Source organism: Hydractinia symbiolongicarpus, chromosome 13, assembly GCF_029227915.1.
Source record: "Hydractinia symbiolongicarpus strain clone_291-10 chromosome 13, HSymV2.1, whole genome shotgun sequence".
NCBI lineage: Eukaryota > Metazoa > Cnidaria > Hydrozoa > Anthoathecata > Hydractiniidae > Hydractinia > Hydractinia symbiolongicarpus.
Window position 1 is genome coordinate 9,469,993 of NC_079887.1, and position 23,457 is coordinate 9,493,449.

The 23,457-nt window shown below is 35.1% G+C and overlaps 3 protein-coding genes across 8 annotated transcripts; 2 read left to right on the forward strand and 1 right to left on the reverse strand.

Annotated features, from left to right (window-relative positions):
• The first annotated feature begins 425 nt into the window (after positions 1-425).
• On the forward strand, positions 426-9,749 carry LOC130623026 (myosin heavy chain, skeletal muscle-like). Of its 6 annotated transcripts, none has more exons than XM_057438532.1 (5): positions 426-469; positions 2,343-2,445; positions 4,525-4,729; positions 4,999-5,299; positions 5,377-9,749. In XM_057438532.1, exons 3-5 carry the CDS (start codon positions 4,531-4,533, stop codon positions 9,533-9,535), a joined length of 4,659 nt encoding a protein of 1,552 aa, XP_057294515.1. In that variant the 5' UTR covers positions 426-469; positions 2,343-2,445; positions 4,525-4,530; the 3' UTR covers positions 9,536-9,749. The 6 variants fall into 6 exon arrangements, with proteins under 6 accessions (XP_057294515.1, XP_057294516.1, XP_057294513.1 ...); XM_057438533.1 differs by lacking the exon at positions 426-469 and adding an exon at positions 643-996 and having other exon boundaries at positions 2,343-2,494; XM_057438530.1 differs by lacking the exon at positions 426-469 and adding an exon at positions 643-996.
• On the reverse strand, positions 9,663-12,649 carry LOC130623027 (tetratricopeptide repeat protein 38-like). The gene is made up of 2 exons (XM_057438534.1): positions 12,502-12,649; positions 9,663-11,745 (listed from the first exon to the last, which is right to left on the reverse strand). Exon 2 carries the CDS (start codon positions 11,728-11,730, stop codon positions 10,321-10,323), a length of 1,410 nt encoding a protein of 469 aa, XP_057294517.1. The 5' UTR covers positions 11,731-11,745; positions 12,502-12,649; the 3' UTR covers positions 9,663-10,320.
• Positions 12,650-16,376: 3,727 nt separating this feature from the next.
• On the forward strand, positions 16,377-22,495 carry LOC130623511 (uncharacterized). The gene is made up of 3 exons (XM_057438998.1): positions 16,377-16,777; positions 17,789-19,516; positions 21,076-22,495. The coding sequence occupies exons 2-3, from the start codon at positions 17,806-17,808 to the stop codon at positions 21,522-21,524; spliced, it is 2,160 nt and encodes a 719-aa protein (XP_057294981.1). The 5' UTR covers positions 16,377-16,777; positions 17,789-17,805; the 3' UTR covers positions 21,525-22,495.
• The last annotated feature ends 962 nt before the right edge of the window (positions 22,496-23,457 follow it).

Genomic DNA, 23,457 nt, shown 5'->3' on the forward strand with positions numbered 1-23,457 from the left:
TTTCCTGAAACAACCAACATGAAGTATCTTTCAAGGCAAATTTTTGTAGACGCAATTGTTGCGACTATAATTTTTTGTGAAATAATTAAAAGAAGGCTCACGATAGAAAAATACACCAGAATAATTTCAGCCTGAACGTGTAAAAAAATAAGAACACTTTAAGATGAAGCCAAATTTCCTGTTTTTATATAAAAAAAAGGTGTCCGTGATAAAAAAAAACTTTTCCCAGCGAAAAGGGCTAAAGAGACAAGATTTACTTTAATTGAAAAAATGTAGTGTTTTATTTCTTCTTTTACTGCAATAATAATGTAATTAAGTGTTTTTAAAGCCTATCGAGACAATATTGATTAATTCTGGGTAAGCGAGCAATTCTTGTCTTTATACTTTGACGAAACAAACAAATTCATTTGGAGGCAAAATTGCCCGAGGTGGTGTTTTTTGTGCACCGGTATTATCTCTCCATCGCAGAGTAGTTAATCAAGTTTTCGTATTTAAACCTTTTTACAATAAACTTATTGTCTGTCTATGCTGGAGAGTTTTTTTTTAATACAGCGATTGCAATATATTTTTCATGTTTTTTATTTGATCAAAAATTATTTAAGTTGAACACAAAAACTTTGTAAATTAATTATTCATAGCATGTATATCAAAAGTAAAGAAATAAAAAAAATTATCTGTAAAAATCTCTTGAGGCTTTCAACTTATATTTTAAATTTTATAATAACAAACCAACGTTTAACGTACAAAATATTTGCATGGAGTTTAAATAAGTTTTGGAAGAACTTGATCAGTTACACTTAAAACAGGTTAATACTGGTATCAGCGAGCCGTCTTAGTTACCGTTATCGTCATTGTTGTCGTGTCGTCATTAAAATCGTTGTTGTTGTTGTTTTTATTTAAAGATCAACTTAACATCGCCATATTCTAACGGACAGGGTACAGCTTGGTGTTTGTGTATTCAGAGTGCATTGACTTTGGAATGACGTAACTTTTCGCGTAAGTAAAGTCCAGTATGCAGGGCCCTTGAAACGTTTTTTGAGTTTAAAAAAAATTTGCGCGTAAAAGTTACCAGCTTATCTACCTTAAGGCGGTACCGCGCTTGTATTGTACATGGAAGTCTTCATAAAGAAATACACTGCCTTTATTTATCTGGTTTTTTTTCAGTTTCTGGACATAGCTGAACTTTAGAGTTTTGCATGAGCGAAAAAATTGGGTCCTGGTTTTCTAAACTGTAATTATCTATCACAAGTTGATGCCCATAGCTCTCTGTCCGCGAGATTAAAAATACAGTGAAACAGCCAAAGACTCAATCTCGATCCCAGGGTCTTTCGCGCCAGTCACACCCAGAGAGCAAAAAAGTAGCCCAAGTAATGATATTGTATCTTTTTTACATTTTTCTTAATTTTTAACTTTATCCCACAATCCTCTTCCTCAGGGCTCTTAGCTGACGACGAAGACCCTGCTGTCCTCAAATATGCAATTTGATTGGTTGCATATATTTTTCTCCCAAGGACAGGAACTTTAATATCTTGAAAACTCACCCTAAAGACGTGGACGTTTTTCAAATTTTTTTCGTGCAAAGCATCTGAATTTTGACAATTGATAACGAGTGATTATTGCATTAACTTTTTTTCTATGACGTCACGTGTTGCTACGACAACAGGTAAACATAAATTTGGAGTCTATTCTAAGAAATATTTTGCTGTCAAATTGCGAAGCTTGGTAATCGTCTGTCCTTGGTAAGAATCGGACACCTAAACAGCTGCGAAACTTTTTTAATATTAATTACACCCACACTGCTTTGGACCCACCATGCCCAGTGGTAAATAATATGGCTTGTTAATCGTTTCTAAGAGGATTATTTATCCGGTTTGAGCCTTTTAGACACGTTATGAAGTATAGCCAACCAAAATTGTCAAAAGTACGTTCGAAAAAATGGGAAAATTATGATCCCTCAAGCGGGTAATAAAACAATGCTAATGAAATTTTCCAGTGCCTCAATCGACTTTCATGTAGGCCATTAAACTCAAAATTAACTTCTAGTTTCGTAAACCTCTTTTCACTTGACACGTGCTACTATGATAAAAAAATTACTAGCATCTGATAGTAAAGTAATTTTTGAATAGCCTTCAGATGAATAATCTTAATTGATCTGGTTGTGACCGATTAAAAAATCACAATTCCTATTTATTATTTCTTTCACCTAGCCGTTACTGACAAGTATTAACGCTATACAAAAGAGTTGTTGAAAAAAGCATCATGAACGATAATAAATTGTAAAAAAGAATTTTGCATCACTATGCGTTGTTTTACGTACGTATCATAGTTGTTTACTTACCTAGGACAAAAGAGAAAATGCTACTGGTGTCTTGTTAAAAGGCTGCTATACAAAATGGAATGTTGTCTTCATGAACAGATTATGTGAATACTCTTCGTTGAAACAGAGTAAGTTTAGTTTGCTGTTCCAAACTTGGTATAAGAAGCGTTTTTTTAGGTAACGTATTTTAGGTTGTATTTTGTAACGTTAGGTAAAGAGTATGTTTCTTTAATTAGAGTTCTACAGAGGGTATCAGAAAACGCTAAGTAATTAACTATCCTCCATCATTTTTTCCCAGGGCTGTTTTTTGTTTTCCAACAGATCTGTGCTCTTCCATTATTTCATTATGTTTGCGTATAGTTTTTGGCTTACAAGAGGTTTTTTTTTGGATAAACAACGGGCTGCTCGTTTTATAAGAAAATGAGGTCAATCACGAGCTAAACATTTTGACCTTTATCTTACGTATAGTAATTCATTGGTTGGCCGTGTACGCGCACTGGTCAGACTTCTAAGGAATTACACTCTTACACGTAATTTCGTTTCCGGGTTTTTTACATTAGGAAGGAAGATAAAAAAAATGTGGAAAATGTAAAAGATCGTGTTAAAAAACGCAAAAGAACCTGGGAACGAGGTTCCTTCATACGATACCTAAATAGCTTTTGCTGTTTAGATTCTGTTTGGGGGCTCCATTGTGCAAATTTCCATTTTAGAAGGATGATTTTTAAAGGGTGAAGTCCCACTGATTTCAAAATGAACGGTTTTCTTGTTTAACCAATTTTGTACTTCTCTCCAGATGAATCATATGTTATCGCGTACTCATTAATATGTGATTTTCGTTTCAAATATCTGGTTGCCTCGATGAATTGTTTGAATATGTTTAAAATCTAATTTGAATTAGCCATTCATGTTTCTGACTCTATCACGTGACTAAGTTAAAAAATTTATTATATACAACTTGAAAGTTTTGTGTCCAGTGTTATACAAGAACTAGAATTTTACGAAGTTTCCGTCATGTCTTATAAAGTTCACGAAGTTATATACGAGGAAGATGAGGTTTGTTTTTGTTTACATTCTCTCCGTATGTTTCCATGTAAAATGGGCACGAAACAATGCGATTAACAACGTATTGCAACTGTGTTTTTCTTAACAGGATTTTGTGATTACTATATTTTTTTAAAAAGTGGTTGTTTTTTTGAAAAGAAAATGGCGTTTTTAAAAGATGAATTTGTCTGGCAAAATTTCGCACAAGTAAACGTTCTTTAGGTTTTATTCTTTCTGTAGTTGCAGTTGCTCATCTTTGTAAATGAAATTTAAACCAAACATCTTTAAATTCAACTTTGTGTTTGTACGTCTCCAAGGTTATATGATAAGAAGTTACTTTTAAAGAGCTATATTTATTATCTGTCTACCAATTTCACTGTCATCTCATATATCGTATTGATCATTTCAGTCACGCTATCAGTCGCTTCTTGTAAAAAGACATCTGCTTATTTATTTAGGCGCATTTGCGACAGTTTATTCTAACGAAAGACAGATCGATTTTTATTCAATAGTTTTACGACAACACACTAACTCAACTTTGTTTTTTTTTAACATCGATACGACGAACATATTCGTATTGCAGTTCCGATGTCAGAAAAAATATTAGATACTCTGGGGACTCGGTTGAAGTTCGCAAAGCATTTTCATAAGAAAAAGGCGCACAAATAAAACGCTTGAAACTTTTTACCCGCGATCTTTCACGATCTCGCTACTTTTCAGTGGGGACGAGGTTAGCGAAAGTTAAGTTCCGCAAAAAATTCTGAAAAGACTTGTTTGCGAAAAAAACTGTTACAAATGTCTTTATATAAGTTGATAGTTGATTCTGGCGAAATTTATCACTCTATACTTTTTGTTTCTTGTAATAATCGACAAATAGCTCTTTAAATTGATCAACATTTTGCGGTTTTTACAGCCACTTTACACGCTTTTTTGAGTCGTCTTTAAACATATTATATTTAAAAACCTGTATCTAATGTCAAATGATTTAATTCTCGCAAAAAATCATTGAAATAGTCATTTGCAAAAGTTATTTTTTGAAAAACCTTTTTAACACGGCCATTTGTGAAAGCTGTTTCCCTTTATTTTATGATTTAATCGAGTTTTTTCTGCCAAGGTTTTTTCCATTCCATCTATATGTACCTTCCTACTATATACCTTCTATTTAGTTCGAAATGATTGAGATGGATAATCCACAAAACGAGTACGATGACGATTTTCTAAGCAAAGTGGATAATACTTGGATGATGAACGAGGCTGAAGAATGGAATATGTTACAAAACTCGGCAAAGAATTTGTCTGAGATGATCGAAAAGTTAGAGAGAAAAGTTGAAAACAACTTTCAAAGTTTAACTGAGAAAATTATTGGCATAGGTAAATGTTCTATTTTCTTTTCGACAATACGACAAAAAAAAATTTAATTAAACCACGCGCTTTTGTTTGCGCATGCGCCGTTTTTTGTGGGTCACACATTCTGGTTTTGTTCACTGTGTAAATCAAAAATGGAATGAAGTCAGTCTATATATTTCATGGTATGGTGTTGGATAAAAAGATGCTTACAGATCCTTTACGTGGTGATAAACCCTCCATCGTTGTGTCATTAACAAAAAAACTAAACTAATTACTTTACTCTTAATTTTTAGAAAAGGAAGACCTTGACAAAACTGAAAAACTGCTGCAAAACTTCAAAACTCGTTGGATGACAAAATGTAAAGAAACGGAAAATCTTCGTATTTCGTTAAAACGAGCAACGCACGAAAGTACAAGAGTAAACGACGAGTATCACGAGATGGAAACGTCCATAACGAAAATGCGACAACAATTCGGTAAAGCTATTGATTCAAGTGTGACGGAAATGGAAGAATTGACGATATGTAACAATGCTTTGTCAGAGACGATACAAGAACTGGAATCAAAAATTATCAGAGGAGAGAAAGCTTTCAAGTAGGAAATTGTTATTTTTTGCTTTCGTTTCTTCGTGGATTTTTTAAATATTTTAATCGTGCGTTTCGAATTATTAGGCAAAATGCTAAAGACAATTTGGACTCGCTTAGACAAATCATAACAATAGCGGAAAACGACGACGTAAACATGAGAACGTTACGAACGAGACTGAAGAAAGAAGCCGACAAAATCGACCGAATGATTGTCGTTGAGGATTTGTTTTCGGGTGATAAAACGCAAACAAACAGCAACTTAGCGGAAAAAAGTCAAAAAATGGTCGATGCGATTTCTCAAGGACTTGTCGAAACTTTAAAACAAGAACTTCGCGAAAGTCGCAATATTGCTGAAAACCAACGGCGCCGGATAAAAGATTTAGAACGAGAAAAGGAAGAATTTTTAGAAAACCAGCTCGCGTTAAAAAACGACGGGGTTGATGAAATGAACGAGCTACTTGGATATCTTCGTAAAAGTGTTCTACAACGTTCTCCAGACGGCAACGATGACGACAAGTCAGATTTCAACATTGTCAAACGAAACTTTAACACGATGAAGAATCTTATCAACAGTATGAAAGATGGCCTCGATAAGTCATACAAAAAGGTAGCTAGCAAATCGAGTGAAATTATTGATTTAAATGATAACATAAAAGATCGGGATGATCAAGTCAGACAATACATCACTCAAGTCGAAACTCTGGAGAGCGAGAAAAGTCGCTGGAAGTTAAAATTAGAACAGAGCGAAACTCAGTACCAACTTGCCACAAACGAGTTGCACACGGTACAGGAACGATTAAAAACACTCGAGGAAGAACGGAAAATATTGTTAGAAGAAACACAAGAATTAAAAGGCGGAAAAGAGAATATTCAAACAGTTTGCAGTAGTCTAAGCGGAGAAAACGAAAATTTGGTACAGCGAGTCAAAACTATGCAAACGGAGAGAGACAAAGTGTTTACAGATTTGCACGAACAAATTCAAAAACTTAACCAATATTCGATCGAAAACAATGAACTCGAAAACAAATGTGGAAATCTCGAACTTGCTATATCAAAACTACGGCGAGAATATCAAGACCAAACGCGAGAAATGAATATATTAACGCGGGAGAACGACGAACGAAAGACTTCGTTGCAAGATGTAGAACAAGAAAAAATAAAACTGAAACGAACTGTAAAATCGGTTGAAACGAGAAATAAAGATCTCGAAGATCAAATGTTTCAACTTACAAATGAAAAACAGAAGTTAACAAGCGAACTAGAAAAAGTAAAAAAAACATACGAAAGTCACGAAGAAACTTGTAACGAACTAATAAAGAAGCTAGAAACTAGTCGCGAAGAGCGCGGGAAAATTGAAGAAAAAATAAGAAGCGTTGAAAAAGAGAAAAAGGATGTTGAAGAGAAAAACAAAGAGCTCGCCTCATCGCTACAACAGGACGAAGAATTAAGAAAGAAACACAAACTTTTATTATCTTCCTACGAAAAACTTCTGATCAAAATACTCCATCAAAGAAAAGAAATGCTAGAACTTCTAAACTTAAATAAAACAAGCGAATTCAAAGACGTATCCTTACAGGTAAGCTCCACTCAAAGCGTAGACTATAAAGACATATCACAGATTGAAAAAAGTATTAAATCAACGGTAGACGAAACAGATAGTACATTTGAAGGAGTAACAACCGCGTTCAGACGCGCAACAACTGATGTGAAGCTTTATCAAAACTTTTTCACCGAGTTGACCAACTACATGAAAAACTTTGATGATCCTGATTCGTGTTATAGTACAGAAAACGATATTTCTGAGCCAGTCTTGTTTGTACCCGGTCGTGACGTCAGCGACGGTAAACGCGGATTAAGCGCTCTAAAAACAACACCTAAATCTGACCCTGAGCTGCTTCCGAAGCTTATGAATAAAATACGGAACTGTATGCAACAAGGGAATCCGGACTCCAACCGCGAGATTTTAGAATTAAAACGCAAGCTAAATATTTCGAATAAAAGGGTTCGTCAGTTGACTACAAAATTAAAAAGTCGGAAAACCTTAGAAGCAAGTATGAGAAATAAAATCTCTCACATGAGAAAAGAATTAAAAGTTTTCAAGGAATCTCACAAAAGTTATCATGAGAACATAAAAAATACACCATCCTCTCTACAGCACACTCCTTCTAAAGAACAAACACCTTTCGTTTCAGTTGAAATAGAAGATGTAATTTTTAAGTTAAAAGCAATAGAGGAGGAGTTGAAAACAGTTAGAAATACTTTAAATGAATGTACGGATGAAAATTGTAAGAACATGGTCGGAGAAGGATTAGAAGTTGTTGACACAAAATTAACCGAACTCTCTAATCAACTCGCCGCGTCGAGTAATATTCGATTAGTGTACAGCGAAAGCGCTGCAGAGCCTGACGACTTAAACGAAAGATTTGGAATTTTACAAGACCAGCGACATTACATGCTAGAACATTTAACGTTCACTAACAAGAGATTAGAGGTATTATTAAACTGTTTAAAAGGTAAAAACGATGTTGATAAAAATAACAACAATTTACACGAAGCGACCATCCACGAACCAGTGTTTACAAAGCGAGTGTTAAAACGAGTCCGAGATTCGTTTAAATCCGACCAAGCCGTTATGAAAAAGGCTTGTAGCATATTGGAACTAACTAAAGCTATTAGTATTACTGATTTATCCGAACTAGCCGAAAGTAAAGCGATAAACGAAGAGCAACGAGAAATGATCGTGTTAGTGAAAGATATGAACGAGAACATGGAGTCCGTTTTACGAGAGGCTCGTTCAAATCTAACTGGGCCCAAGGTAGACAAGGTAATGAACCAGCCACAAAAAGGTGCGCCTCAGACCGAGATTGCATCCAGTGAGACAAGTAAACAAGGAGATAAAGAAAATGAGTTAATACCGAAGTCTGAGCTTCTTCAAAAAGAAAATGAAATGAAAGCGAGTTTAGAGAAGGCTCGAAAGAAAGTTGAAAATCTATCGCAGTTTTTGAAACAGAGAGAAGAACAGATTAAAGAACGGGACGAGCTGATCGCTAAATTGAATAAGGAGTATGAAGAACTGAAATCTAAAACTATTGATCAAAACGATATTAACATCGCTACGCGCGACCGCATGATCAAGGCGTACGCAAACGCCAAAAAGAGGCTAGAAAAAGAGAACGAATATTTACAGTTGGTAGTGAAAGAAGTTCGGGAAGAGTTACTGAATTTTCAAAAAACTTACAAGAAAGAAGAGGAAACGCAACAACACTTGCAAGAATTTGTAAACGAACTTCAAATTTGCAAGTCATCGTTGGAACAGAGTCTTGACAGGATGGCATACGAACTAAATATTGTGAAACGTGATCGAGACCATCTCATGAAAATCGTCCACTCTATGGGTATACAAAACAATTATCATAATCACTCATGGTACGGCGAAACTATACCTATGAATCCTGGTATGTATAACGGTTACCATGGTGATCAGTATTGTCCAGAGTGTAATCTGTGCGCTTTTCAAGATTTCTCAGCAAGTACGACACTTCCTTTTTCTGAAGATGAATGGGATTGTACGGGTTCTTGTGATGGATTTGAATCTTTACCCTCCGATGGAGAACAAGCCGATGTTGTATCGTCATCAGAATCACAAACATCATCAAGGGTGGCAAAAACTATCAAAACCGAAGAAGCAGCTGAGACAATCAAGGCAAAAAATCGTCCTGACAGATACGCGAGGAAAGAAAAATCTTCAGGAAATCCACTGCTTTCTCCAAAGTTGTCCCGCAGTCGATCCAAAACTTCTCCTTCCGCTGATGTTTATGACAACATATCTATGGCTAGCACTATCAATTCCGCAAGATCAGGTCGTGTCCAAGGTCGGCGGGAGCAGCTTTTGCAGGGAAACGGTCCTGGAAATAACCCTGGCATAATAGTTAGCAGCCGACGATCATCACAGGAATCTAGTGTCTCTTCAAACAATTCACGTAACCGATCATCACCGGACGTACGACATCGGAACTCTTTCCCACATAATAACAATTCGGGTCATCCGAACCAACTTTTAAAAAATCCGGTAGTAGATATTGACAGCGCTGTAGAAATGGCGGCAACGTCACAACAGCAATATTATGAGGACCGGAACATGACCCCGATCAGTCCAAGAAATCAGCTTGTTTCGCCGTTTTTAAAGACAAATTACGACGTGAAAAAGCGAAAGAAGAAGTTTCTGGCTTTTGGTAAAAAATAATAACGCCTTGTGACTGTGAATTGATATCGCTTTTACGCGTTTGTTTTCTAGTCAACGTTTAAGCAATCATATTATCTCCAACAGAAGACACGATATAAACACGATACCAACACGATATAGATTATACCTATTTCTAACTTATTTATTTAATTAATTTATTTGTACATCAAAAATGTAAAAACTGTTTATAAAAGAAATGTTATTACTCTTCATATTGAGTTTATATTCTTGCACAATCTTTTCACTGTTCCAAGGGGTAGAAAAACTGTTTGTAGGACAAGATCTTATGAGATTAAAAATTAGGCTGAGTCAGGTCAACACATTGTAAGTTGCTTTTGTTGACTTTAATTATGAATCTTTAAAAGTTTATTCATTGTAATTTTATAGTTTTAAACAGCGCCGCAGTATGCGGTGGATATGTAGATGTTTTGCAAATAAAACGAATATAGATGGCCTAAAGAATTCGTTAAGAAGGAAGATAACAATTCATTGACCAAAAAAATTGATATCATAATACAAAAATCCAAGAAGTAATCTGCAAATATGAACTAAATATATATAATTTAAATTTCTTAATCAAAAGGGTAACAAATATTTGAGAAAATTAATTTTTTAGTGACTCGAGTTGGTTTATAGTTTTAGTGCTCGTCAGAAAGAAATGGAGTCAACACAGATGATTGAGGTAAAAAAAGTACCAAAAAAGCGACCACTGATGGTTTCTAAATTACTACCGAGATAAAAATTAGATTAAAATAAACATATCGCGCAGATATGAAAAATGTTTATTAAAAATGCGCCGAAACCAGTTTTTCCAACATTCTATCAGTGAGAGGTGATACTGGTTTCAACAGCTTACGCTCGTGAATTAAACCTCTCCCAATTTCGTGATGTTTTCGCACCGAGGAACGGATACAAGCATTCAAAAGAAACTGGTCGTACATATCTCTTTGTGCATGACTTCCGCCTAATCTGATAAACTCATGTTTCAATGGAAACAATAATTCCACAGCATCGCTGTATCTTTCCTCAGTAAACGCTATAAATGCATCAAACAATCCAAGTCCCACTTCTCGAGTTAAACGATTATTATCCCCAGCAGAATTGTTGACATACTCCTTCACAGATGTCAAAAAGTCGTCCTTACTTTTCCCGTCGTTCTTTGCAATTTTTGACTTTAAGAAGGAGAGCAACATATGCGAATCGTTATAACACGACATATGCTGCATGTTGCATGGTTTATACGTTGCATACAAGTCGTCCCATCTGTCGCCGACATCAACGCCCTCAAATTCAAACCTTTGCAACAGTTGACAGCCATCGTTTAAATTAAACGCGATTCCACTTTTTTTAAACGCGGGAGCGATATGGTCATCGTAGAGTGTCAGGGCGTTTTCGTATTCTGCCTTTTCGATGTAATACAATCCTAAATGCCAGTAGTTATGACAAGCCAATGTGTTATTAACACTCCAATCAGGCGCTGTTCTACATAAAAAATCAACACCTTTTGAGAACTGGCATGTCGATTCATAGATATGGGCATTTGTGTGAATTCCCCAAGAGTCGTTTGGTATCAAGCCTAAACCTTCCTTCGTGACTCTCTCAGCCTGGTCAAACAGATTTGTTTCTTCCAAACCGAATGCGTAACGATTGAGTATGTAACCATACCAAGGATCCTTGTCATTCCACTGATTCAAAATCCTTCCAACACTGTCGCGAAGCATGGCTGATTTTCCTGTTGTTAGGTAGCCTAAGTAGGAGAAAGATAAAGCCAATGTGTCACACGGATACGCAAACAAAATCTCTTCCCATTTCTTGCAAGCATTAGCGACGTTTTCATTGGTCCATTCGATAATAGCAGCACAGTGTAGTTTTTCTCGATCGTTCAACGTTGAATTTTCATGCACCATACGATTCATATCTTTACCAATTTCTTTCACTTTTGGGTCAAGACGAGATCCAGCTGACATGCATTGAAAGCCGGCTTTCAACACCTTACCCATCGCAAATTCTGCATCAGCACACAACATTTTCTCAATGGCACCCATAATACCGCCAGTTTCAAGGTCGGGTGTATGACTCATCAACTGATGCAGGGCGTGGTCGTAAAGTTTAACAGCCTCGTTACTAGTCGTACTCATGCCCAGTCCTTCGTCCATCCATTCTTTGCAATCTCGGAAGTGACTTTTTGTTGTCATATCTTAGTATATGTACTAAAACAAAAAAAATTAAAATTTTTATTGGATAATTTTTTTAACATACTCTAATTTCTTCTGACATTGGCTAAAATAGTGACATTCCCCTTATTTTTGGGCTGGTACATCTGTTGTAATAAAGTTGCCAGTAACCCTAAAAATATAAATGTAATACAAGTATATTAATAGAACTCTTTATAAGAAAACATCTAAAATGTGAAAGAAATCATGCATCTGAAACTGCATCTCAAGATTCTGGACAATTTCAAACTGGAAATGATAACAATATCAAACAAAAAGGCAAATAACACAACAACACAGCCAATCCTGCATACTTCCACAAATGCAGCAAGACATCTAGCTCAGCAATTACTAATGCAAGGACTCATCGAGGCATCCTGAATACCACCAGGGATCAATCTGACAAACTCAACATAAATCGCTTCTTTGCTTACTGTACCGCCTTTTTTAAATATTGTCCTTTCTATCTATGTATTCCAACAGGATCCTTAACCATACCATATTTACAGGACATCGTGAATACCTAAAAATATCTCTACCTTGGCTTAACAGACATTTGACGAACTGAAAAGCACAATAAGGCAGAATTAAAGAAAGTATGGACAATCAAGTGGAGGTGTCACTCTATTCATTATATATTTCGAACCTTTACTTTAGTTTCCAAAGGGTGTCAATGATGCATTAATAGTTTTCTCAAAAAAGTTTAATGCGATGTTGTGCATTATATACTGACAAGAGACTAATGTCACTCACAAATCAGATGCAACTGAATTCATGGAACTTATACCATCCAACCAAAGATTGATTCTTTCCAAGGCTGCACCCCTAAGTATGCATTTGTAGTGACTTTATCACCTCATACACCGTCAGATTATATATACATCTAAAGTAGCAGTTATAGCTGCATCAAACAACTTTACAACCATAGCAACAAAAAGAAAGTGTAGGCAAGAAATTGGCTGACATCAACTGGCAAGAACTTTTACATGCTTACATGTTATTGTTAATAATTTACTGTCAAGCACACCACCCATAGAGCACTCAGCTATTCCAAAGGACGTTTGAAACAATAAGAATAAACAAAAACTTATTAAATTGAATTAAAACTTCAAGAATCCTGCAACAAAGAGCCTAAAGAGAATGAAACCAATGCCACAGCGTAAGGTAAAACAAATCCAAAATATTTCTACTTATATGCATAAAGACTTAGCACACTAAAGTTAGCTTATTAAAGATTGAACAATCAACACTTTTACATCATACTGTTATGAATGTCAGTGTTTACCTGCCTACAACAGAATACAGTTTTCTTGACCAATCAAAAGAACACTCACTAATAGAAGACTTTGATTCCTCTAAGAAATCAATAATATATATCATCAACTCTAGCGCTGTACTAGATGGTTCAATTTCTTGAAGAAGTGCAAAGTATCTCTTTCAAAGCCCTTAAAGCTTATACGGAGAAACAACTTTGACAAAGTGTTCCGCACCAAGTTTCTTAAAACAAGTTCTTGAAAAAAATTAAGAAGAAAATTACATTTGGAGCTTGAAAAAACTAGCTATATAACAACTTCCCACTTGGATTCAGGATACAGTTAGATACAGGTAGATCTTTTCAGTCAACTACTTGTGCATACTAAAAGTTTGAACTCAACATTGAAAATGGAGAAAATGTGGATGTCATTTACCTTGACTTTGGCAAGGCTTTGGAAAGAGTCAATTACACAATTTTTCTCCATAAGATGTAAAAACGGGATGGATTGAAAAACTCGTAGGAGCTATCTCTTCCACTCACAAAATTTGTTCTGAATGCTCCAAGTGTTCCATTTACTAATTCTCTGGTAAGTTGGGGCAGTAAGAATCGAATCTGGATAAAATTCAATTGCAGCATTAAAAGCACTCTGCACTAATAATTGGACTTATACTTCTTGCTCTAACTACCTATCCCTATTTTTTGTTGGTAAAAGTCTTGTCATTTTGAACACTTGAAATAAATTACAAAAACACAAGAGACAAAACTTAATTATGTAAAAAACATAAACAGGACAGGTCCCTAATTGGTTAACCTAATTCAGTCCTGGCAGCTGGATTCTCGTTTTTTAAGAACTCTGTTAAGCTATGTTGCATGGCTGTGATCCTTATAATCGGAAAAATATAATAAATCTTGTTAGGAATTTGAAACTTACAACACAACTTTGTTTTGTCAAGTAGAATTCTTTTGTATGTTTTAGACACATGATTAATCCAATTTTCCGATTTTTACGGATTTTGCCAGAAAATCAGGAAAGACTGGATTCTTGGGCAATTTTTTGCATCTTTTCATGTGAACTATGTAAAAGCTGGAAAATATGCTAAATAACTTTTATTTACTTTCGAAAACATGGAACAAAATTGTGAAAATTCAAACAAATTTCAAGTTTTCGCTGACGTTACAGAGAATGTGCTGACATAAGCAAAAATTTATTGCTTTTGTGACATACTATAAGTGTGCCAAGTTCGATTCAATTTTGACAAGCCTATGACAAGTTATTGAGGGGGGATCCGTCTCAGTCTTGGGTCCAATTCTCTTTCTAATAATGATTTAAGACATTAAAGAAAAAGCAAGTCACTCATTATATCTTTTGCAAACGATACATGGCTCATAAAAGATACTTCTAAAACTTTAATATCTCAGAGCTACACAAGAATCAATCTATTTATCACATGAACAATCGTTGTTTCAAGCTCTTTATAGAAATCAACTTATATCTTATAATAATACAAAGAGTGTGTGTCTGTCTGTGTGCCTGTCTGTAACAGGAAAAGTGGATATTTGCTTTTCTTTATGTAGCCAAAAAAAATGTCTCAAGTGTTAAATCAATCACACTACTTTAATGTCAATATCTTATAAATTAATGAAGCCATTACAATGCACTTAAAACTTTGGGGCAAAATAACTTGGGGACGAGGTGATGACGTCAGTCTTTTTTTATTGTGTGGGTAACTATGGACCAACTGGGACCAAATCCGTTTTGGGATGGACAGGTTTATGACATCATCAAAAAACCTTTAAACCACAATATCTCTGCAACTGTTTGTTGAAGGTAAAACAACAGGTATATATACAAATTTTTTAAAGACCATTACATTTTCTTGATCAGCGCTTTAAGCTGTACACAATGGAGGCAACATTAAAACAAGTTTCCCCCAAAAAAATTTTACTTGTGGACTGGTTGTTGCCTTTTTTACTGCTATCCTGCTTAAGAGGATTTTTCCATGAGCTTTATCGACCAGTGCTCATATAAAATGAAAAATAGATAGACAGATCAGTCTTTTTCAGGAGAGGCGTGCAATCGCACACGCATGCCTTAGCACATGCCTAAATCGTTTCAGGTGTGTGATTAATTCCACACCTGAAAATTAATATTGAGTTTTCAAAATCAACCTATAAAATGCATTTTGTAGCGTGCGATGGCAGCCCTTGAAATAATTCTTAGAGACTTGTCAGACAAAACATCCAATCTTTGTCGGACACTTTTGGATCTCAGAAATTATTGAATAGTCCTTTTAATCCATGAGCAAGCCTATTCATAGCCAATCTGACCATCCTAGCTAATTCACAGACTCCTGACTTAGTTAAAAGAACTCACATATAAACCTTTATATTTGATGTTTGTCATAAATATAATATATACATGTACAAAATCTTTAAATCCAAATTAAATCAAACTTTTTGCTTATGTCAGCATATTTTCTGTGACGTCAGCAAAAATTTGAAATTTGTTTGAATTTTCACATTCTGTTCCATGTTTCTGAAAGTAAATTAAATTTATTTAACATATTTTCCAGTTTTTACATAGTTCGCATTAAAGATGCAATAAATTGCCCAAGAATCCAATCTTTCCTGATTTTCTGGCAAAATCCGTAAAAATCGGAAAATTGGATTAACATAGAATTTAATTGTAATTTTTTGTATATTACAAACATTCCAGAACAATTATATACTTCTGCAAAGGGAACAATGTGATAGGTATTGATGTGTTGCAGTTGCTGGGTGACCGAATTTTCCTACATAAGATTGTTAGAAATACTAATAGACTTGATGTTGTATTGTATTATTGCGAGAATTTTGTTAACAAGTATGCTTTGATGTGTGCTTTGAGACTGTCTACTTGAATACTTTTAGGTTTGGAACAATTTCATTCCAAAACCAAAATACTACATGCGTATGTCGCACGGAAACTAGGCAGTCAAAGAATAGAGAAAGTAAATACTACCCCAAAAGCTCAAACAAATTAAATCAAATATGTACAGTGCTTAGGAGGATAGGTTTTCTCGTCCCATCTTTACCAAACGCATGACACAAGGAACTACTAGCGCAAGAACTCGCGGACCAAATCACTTTCGTTTTTAACCATGAAATCACGTGCACGCCACTGGTTAAGCTTGCTAACGTGGTTAACCATAACATTTATTAGCCTTCCGTTTTAGTACGTTAAACCAAGGAGGCATTATTCACATAATACCCCGTCTTCATTTAAAAAACTTTATTTCGGTTAATTCTAGTTAAGAATATCATGCTTAGTGAAAACGGGGTTTTAAAAATCAAAAATCTAGCCTGCCTGGCCTGGCCTGGTGCACAGTGAGTGAGAGAACGAAATATCTTGACATTCTGTGTTAGCTAGGCAAATAGCTAGCTACATTTAGTTTCAAGAAAATAACTTAATATTATTTACTTGCAAAGAAGCCTTAATCAAATGACTTGACTGGCCTTAAAGATGGTATAGATACAATAAATATGCAACACTAAAATCTAGTTTGAATGTTTGCAGCCATATATTTAGCCCAAACGTTTTTTACAGAGGCATGTTGAATCTACTATTATGAATCCTTTAATAAAGGAGATAAAAAAAACTGCAAACAACAATGGAAATTATAAGTAAATTTGACTATTCACTACTTTTTTATGGTTCCAAGAATGTTAAAAATATTTTAAGCCATTTTCATTGTGATGCAATCCTGTTTTGGTATGGTCCTTAATTAACCAAAGGTCTCTATAAATATTGATTTTATTCTAACTGTGTTTATTTATATATAGTTACATCATGCTGTCATTTTTTAATTTTTAACTTTTTTAATTAGCATGCACAGATTTTTAATTAAGGCAGTAAGGGGCCTTCGAAAAATTTTTCAGGCCCCGTTAGTGGGATATCGCCGCTAAGATTCAGACCCCCTCTTTTAGCGGATTTCCGTCCATGAAATACACACATCCGGATAAATCTTGGAAGGCCCAGGGGCGTGTTTTGTAGATAAAAGTTATTGGAATTGATGAGAAGAGGAATTATGCTCACGAACGACGAAGAATTTTCAGGCCACAAACAAATTTTTAAAATTTTTCAATCCCTAGCAGATTTTTTTTAAAAACTTCAGACCCCCTCCCCCCCCCCCACCCCCCCTTAGCGGCGATATCCCGCTAAGGGGGCCCGAAACTTTTTCGAAGGCCCCTAAGGACTAAAACAGGTAACTACAAGATTGGTTTTTAAAAAGGTGTACAACGTTTGCTTCAAGGCGCAAGTCTACAACCTGGGCAGAGTATGCCAAAGACTGAGGTGTAGAGCCATCCTTCCTGTTTTGCACAAGGTTAGAATTAATATCTTAGGCAGTCGCTCTAACAACCTCAGTAGCTCAAATGTAAGCTTTATATACCTTAGGTCCCCCTTCGTAGAATGCTCAATAATAACAAACAATAGTAACTGAAGCAGATGTTATACTGTGTAAATAATTAAAAAAAAAACGAGATAATTAAAAAATGGAAAAATATTGAAATTCAATTTCCGTTTAATACAATAAAATCGTAACGTTGTGAGGAAAAAAATCAAGTCATTTGTAAAATCTAATTCCAACAAATTATCTGGTTGTAGTATATAGTGCTTTGTTTTTGGGAATATTCAAGGCTAGTGTTTGTGCCCTCCCATGCAGAGGTTACGAGTTCAGTCACTGCAGATTCTCTGGCCGTTCTGTAAAGACCGATGGTTACCTATTTTTTACTTTTTTTCCATAGGATAAATGTAAACGACTATGGCATTTGATGGAAATGTAATGTTATCTTTTCAAGTTGAACTTAATAACACCAAGCAAAATGTTTGTGAAACTTTATCTTTATTGGGTCAGTTGAGGAAACAGCAACTGGAAAACGTGTCAGTTCATTCCCATCATGAAGACTTGATCGCTGCATTGCAAAACCGATGTAAAAATCATGAGCAGCGTATGAGCAAGATATCAGAGGAAACAAAGAAGTGCAACAAACAAGTTCAAAAAATTCAAAGCGCCAAATCACCAGTACAAGATTTTGAAGGTTTAATCACTTCATTGCAAAACAGATGTAAAAACCATGAACAAAAAATGAAAAAACTAACAGAGGTTCAAAATGCTCTAGGTGCCACATCACCAGTGCAAGATTCGGAAGCACTTAAGAAGGAAATAATGAATAATTACTCTCGTAAAACTCAAGAGATGAAAAATGACTTAGTTTCCTTAAAAAAAGAAATGCTAGATTTCATCTCAAAAGGCATTCAGAATGTTAAGCTTGAATTGGATTCTCTCCAGGAGGGTACAAAAACTAAAAATCCAGGCACTCCAGAAGATTTAAAAAAATTAAAGAAAGAATTGCTCAATGCTTACTCCAGACAAACTCAGTCCATAAAAGAAAGCATGTGCAAAATGGAGAAAGTACAGAATCAAGAAAAGAATAAAACTGCTTTACTGCAGAAGGAATTGAAATCAGAAAAAGAAAAAACAAACTTTTTGGAAAGAAGATTGCTAAATCTTGAAAAAATAATACTTGGTCAAAACCCACAATCAACTTCAATTTCATTAGGTACAAACAATCTAGTGAAACAAAACCCACAAACTCCTACCTCACGGTATTCCTACCAACGACTGGCTGCTGAAGCGAAAAGCATAAGTTGTCAGAATCTCACTGTAAACAAAGAAAGTATAACTGTCACATCATCAAGTAAAACAACAAATTCTCAATCAGATTTAATTCCCTTAAATGCCAACAATTCAGTCAATCCACAAAGCCCTAGTCTGTTGTATTCCAATCAGCAAATGTCTGTTGGAGAAAAAAGCGTAAGTTGTCAGGATTTGAGTGGAACGAAAGCTACAATCTCATCGTGGGAAACAGCCACCAGATTGAATGTTAACCAGAAAATTGATTCAGTTTTAACAAACAACTCTAATGCGACTAGAACGGCAAATTGCCATCAAACGTCACTGGCAGACTACATGGCAGGATGCAGCATCCAACAACATGATATTAGTTTCTCGCAAACAGTGTCACCAATGAAAACTGTCTTAAATGTCAACAAAAACACCGACGCTTCTTTGGAAAAGAAGGAAAAAAAGAAAAGAAACAGAGGGAAAAGATCCAAAAAAGCAACCAAAAATACAACCAACTTGAGTGACAAAACATCTTCCAGTGCTCCTGTTAGTGTTGCATCATCAACATCATCATTGGATGTACAAGAAAATACAAACTCTTTACAGATACAAAGCAAAAACCAGTTTGCACTAAATCAGAATGTTGCATATACCTCTACTGCAAGTGGAATACAGGCAACTTCAAATTGCATTGAAAGAGCAGATAAGTTTTTACAAATGTGGCAGGCGAAGAAACCAACTGAAGAAAGTGTGTTGGTTACTGTGGATACAGATGTCGTTGAAGAGTGTGGAAATGATGACAGTGGTGATGACAGTGATAATGACAGTGATGAAACATCAAATGAAGGTAATTTCAGTCACTAGTTTTACTGTGTAATTTATTGAAACCAAAGTGGTTGGGTTGTAAGTGCAATTCCGCAGTTATAGCATTTTCTTGCTCCTGCAAAGTTTTTGAAACTCCTGTTGGAAAAGCTCCAAAAAAATAGTTTTTCTGAAGACGTTTTATTCTTCTTTCTTTCTTTCTTTTTGTCGTGTTTTATAGTCTTATCGCATCTTCTTAGTGCTTCTAACTTTCTATTTTTATACTTAGCAGTTTTAATCACAAAAAAATGCACTTATTTGGAAGCAGGGAACTGAAACTTGGACTTCGTTTTGTTTTCGGTGTTGCTTCTTCGTTTTCATATGAATTACATTTCTCTAGCAGCAATCGCAATTCCTCATCACATTTATCGCTTTTTTTCGAAAGAATATTTAGCGAACTCTTGTTTGTGAACTGCTGATAGTCTCATTGTCTATGATATTTGGCATCCTTTGGAATGTTGGTGGGAGGCTGCAACAATCTTCTAGACATTTTCAAAATCAATTCATAACCTCTAATTGTTGCAGCATTTAATAGAACTTCCCATGTTGAAATTTTCTACAGTGTAACCAATGTGTCCTTGTTTACTGTGGAGCAAGTGATACATAAGACATTTGCCAAAATAAAATTATAAAAAAGTTAATAGGGGTTTAGTTATAGTCGAATATCTAAAAAGACTGAGTTAAATAGTAAGTGAGATTGTATACTTACATTTGAAATAAACACATCATCCAGGGAATCATCTTCTTCCGTTGGGACAAATTCTTCATCCATTATTTTTAGTTATTATAAGTTATACTTTATTCCATCTGTTTCTGAAAAATAAAATTGTGATCACTTCAATAAAGAAACTCCAGACTATATATGAAGCAAAAACAAGGCCAAGTTAAAATATTATAAACCAAGAACCTGTCATAAAACGATCAAAAACGCTAAATTTGGAGCTTTTGGAAAATTAAGCTCTGCGAAGGAGAGTAAGCTAAATTTTTTTGTTTATGATTTGTTTATGTAAATGTAACTTAGTTTTTCAAAAAGAAATAAATTTTCAACAATTCACAGCAATATTTAGTCACAAATCTGATGTATGTTGTTTTTGCCTGAAAAAGGTTTTTTTTACACCACACTGCGGAGAAGTGCTGTATTTTCTTAAGACGACACTTTTAGACCCTCCATTATAGATTTTCTGAATCCCCAAAAGATAAGCTTTTCAATGGTGTATAACATGTATAGTCCCTTTTTTTTTTATACCCATATGACCCAAATCCCATGGACTATTTTGGGTTCAACTTGATAGCCTTGGAATTGTAATTAAAATGAGAGTGGCGAAGTTGATAGTATGTCAGGTGAACAATGTTAAAATACGTGTCGTGTTGTGTAGAAATGGTGTATTATAATTGCTTGCGGGACGATCTCTAAAATCTGGTCAATGTAGTATCTCTGGGTTGTATTAAATCAGACGTAATATCAAGAAAGGTGTTGAAGCCATTTGTTGTGTGCTGCCTGTGTAATGTTTTTTACAGGCATAAACACAATTTTTGTTTTTTTAGCAATGATTGCCTATCCATTCAGATTAACTGATCGTCTTCTGGTTCGTTCAATGGAATGGCCTATTCGTAAACGGAAACCAACAGCAACCGAAATTATCTATCACAGTGGAACCTTTTTTACTGGCAAGCCAGGATATCGTGCACAACTTCGTGCCCAGATTGATCGTCTCCATGGTGATGTGTATTTCTCCGTTCGAATACTACAAGGCTTGTTCGATGATGTACTTTCTTGGCCGTGCCAACTAAAATTTTGCATTAAATTATCCGAAAAGATGAAATGTTTAAATGCTGAAGATTGGGTAATTCCACCGACCCCAACGTGGAGAAGAAGTTTAACAAAACCGACCGCGAAAAAAGATGATGTATTTAGTGAGTGGTGCGGACCTTTTAATATCAGTAACTTTTTGATTTGCAAAAAATTAATATTTGAATTCAAATTGGCTGAATAACAGCTTCTTTCTACGTACACTGTTTATTTTCGCGCGCGAAAAAAAGTATATTTAACTTTTTCGTACCCGAAAACGAAAAGTGCTTACCGCGCTCACAATCTTTTCTTCTGTGTCTTAGAGTCCACTTGGCTATTAGGTCAAGCTAGGAATTTCTAACTACACCTAATGTGTGTTTGCTTAGAGGATTATTTCGTATTGCACATTTTGTTGGAATATACGATTTAAACAGCGTAAGTGTAAACGACATGGGAACAAATTTGACTTCAAATAGTTGTGATGTTCACGTATTCTCTAAAATCTCTGCGTGCAGCTCTTTGTGTGCGCATAAAGAAATCAAATTTATGTGCAACTACTTTATGTGTGCATGAATCGAGCTGAGTGCGAGCAAGAATGATGAGTCGCGTCATTTGTTAGTATATAATGGTTTGGTTTCTTTTTCATTTATATAAAAACTTCTTTCTTTCTTGTATTTTTGTGGTGTATTTCTGATGCTTTTTGTCCCTATTTTACATATGCTTTTTATTGGATTTTTAACCCTGCTTCTCTGTTTTTGTTTTTGTTTTTTGAGCCTTTCCTTCTCTATCCTTCCCGTGGTAACATACTGAAGGGGAAGGGAACAATACTAAAGTCCAGGAAAATTTTACCACCCATCTTCAAATAAAAAAAATACCCGTTCCCCAGTTATTGCTGACCCCACCCGGTCTCTCTCCTCAGTTATTGCTGACCGTACAGTCATTGATGATCCCACCGCTATCCCTATCTTAAATCTCAGAATAAATATCCCACCTACTTTGGTAATTTTTTTATTTGAAAAAATACGACCCCCTCCAATTATTTTTAAGTGAGCAAAAATACTTGTATTTTGTAAAGATTTTTTTTTAATATTTAGTAAATTTAGAAACATTTTACTGTTATTTTTTGATGACATAAGTAGAGATATAAAAATAGTAAAATATAGAGAAATTATTAGATACTTCATTTATTTTTTTGTGTGAACGAACCTTTATTTATATCCTGAGGTGTCCTTACTTTTTCTTTTTTTTATTGTTTAGCTTGAAACTTTTCCCATTTCTTTTCTGCACTTTTTTGTACCACCGAAACTGTTTGGTTGGTCAAAAAATCTTGTTTATACACTCTGTTGTTATTTAATTTGCCGACTGCCGAGGAGTGCTTAAATGCGCAGGTTAAGAAGTATGTTAATTTGTTAATCCACTATTTGATGCCTCGCTTGGCCCCAACCAAGTGTGTACGCCAGAGGAATTGCCCAATGAACATGTCAGTAGCTTCCCTCAATACATATATACCTTAAGAGCATAAACTTTCAGTTTTTTGGTCATTTTCGCAAATGTGTATGCCATATGAAATTTTAAAACGGGGAAATCTCAATGTGATCTATTTCTTCTTCAATCATGTACTACAATAGCATTTTGGTGTTTTCATTCTTCTTACTTCAGAGCTACGAGAGCATTTCTCGGATATTCCGATTCCTTAAAACAGAAGGGGGACAGACTTTCCATTATGGTAAATACCTCAGATATGATTTATCGGATAAATTAACTTCCTTGATTTGCTTTTTTTAAATTGCGAAAGTTTTTTTCCTATGGAAATTCCTGCCCTTAAAAAATTGTTATACCTTTTCCCCGTAACACTTTTTCAAACCGAATTTCACTGATATCAAACTTTTTATTTTGTGCTAATTTTGTTTTTTGTTTTTGGAAATTCGTCTTTTGTTGGCAAATAATAGCATCCTCTGGTCTCATGGTCCCTCTATCGTCCCTTGATCTCAACCACGTCTCCAGGACTTTTAGTCTCTCATCGACGCTGCGCTTCTTATAAAAAAACAAGGGATTGAGAGAGGTTAAGTTGATCCTACGGTGTAATCTCCTAGGTGTATGACAAACTCCGCTAAGTTGGTTTACAAGGGTGCTGCGGA

Coding starts and splice junctions, on each gene's coding strand:
- LOC130623026 (XM_057438528.1), top strand. CDS start 3,329: ATGTCTTATAAAGTTCACGAAGTTATATACGAGGAAGATGAG. Junction 3,371..4,524: donor TTATATACGAGGAAGATGAG/GTTTGTTTTTGT, acceptor CCTTCTATTTAG/TTCGAAATGATTGAGATGGA. Junction 5,300..5,376: donor AGAGGAGAGAAAGCTTTCAA/GTAGGAAATTGT, acceptor TCGAATTATTAG/GCAAAATGCTAAAGACAATT.
- LOC130623027 (XM_057438534.1), bottom strand. CDS start 11,730: ATGACAACAAAAAGTCACTTCCGAGATTGCAAAGAATGGATGGACGAA.
- LOC130623511 (XM_057438998.1), top strand. CDS start 17,806: ATGGCATTTGATGGAAATGTAATGTTATCTTTTCAAGTTGAACTTAAT. Junction 19,517..21,075: donor TGATGAAACATCAAATGAAG/GTAATTTCAGTC, acceptor TTGTTTTTTTAG/CAATGATTGCCTATCCATTC.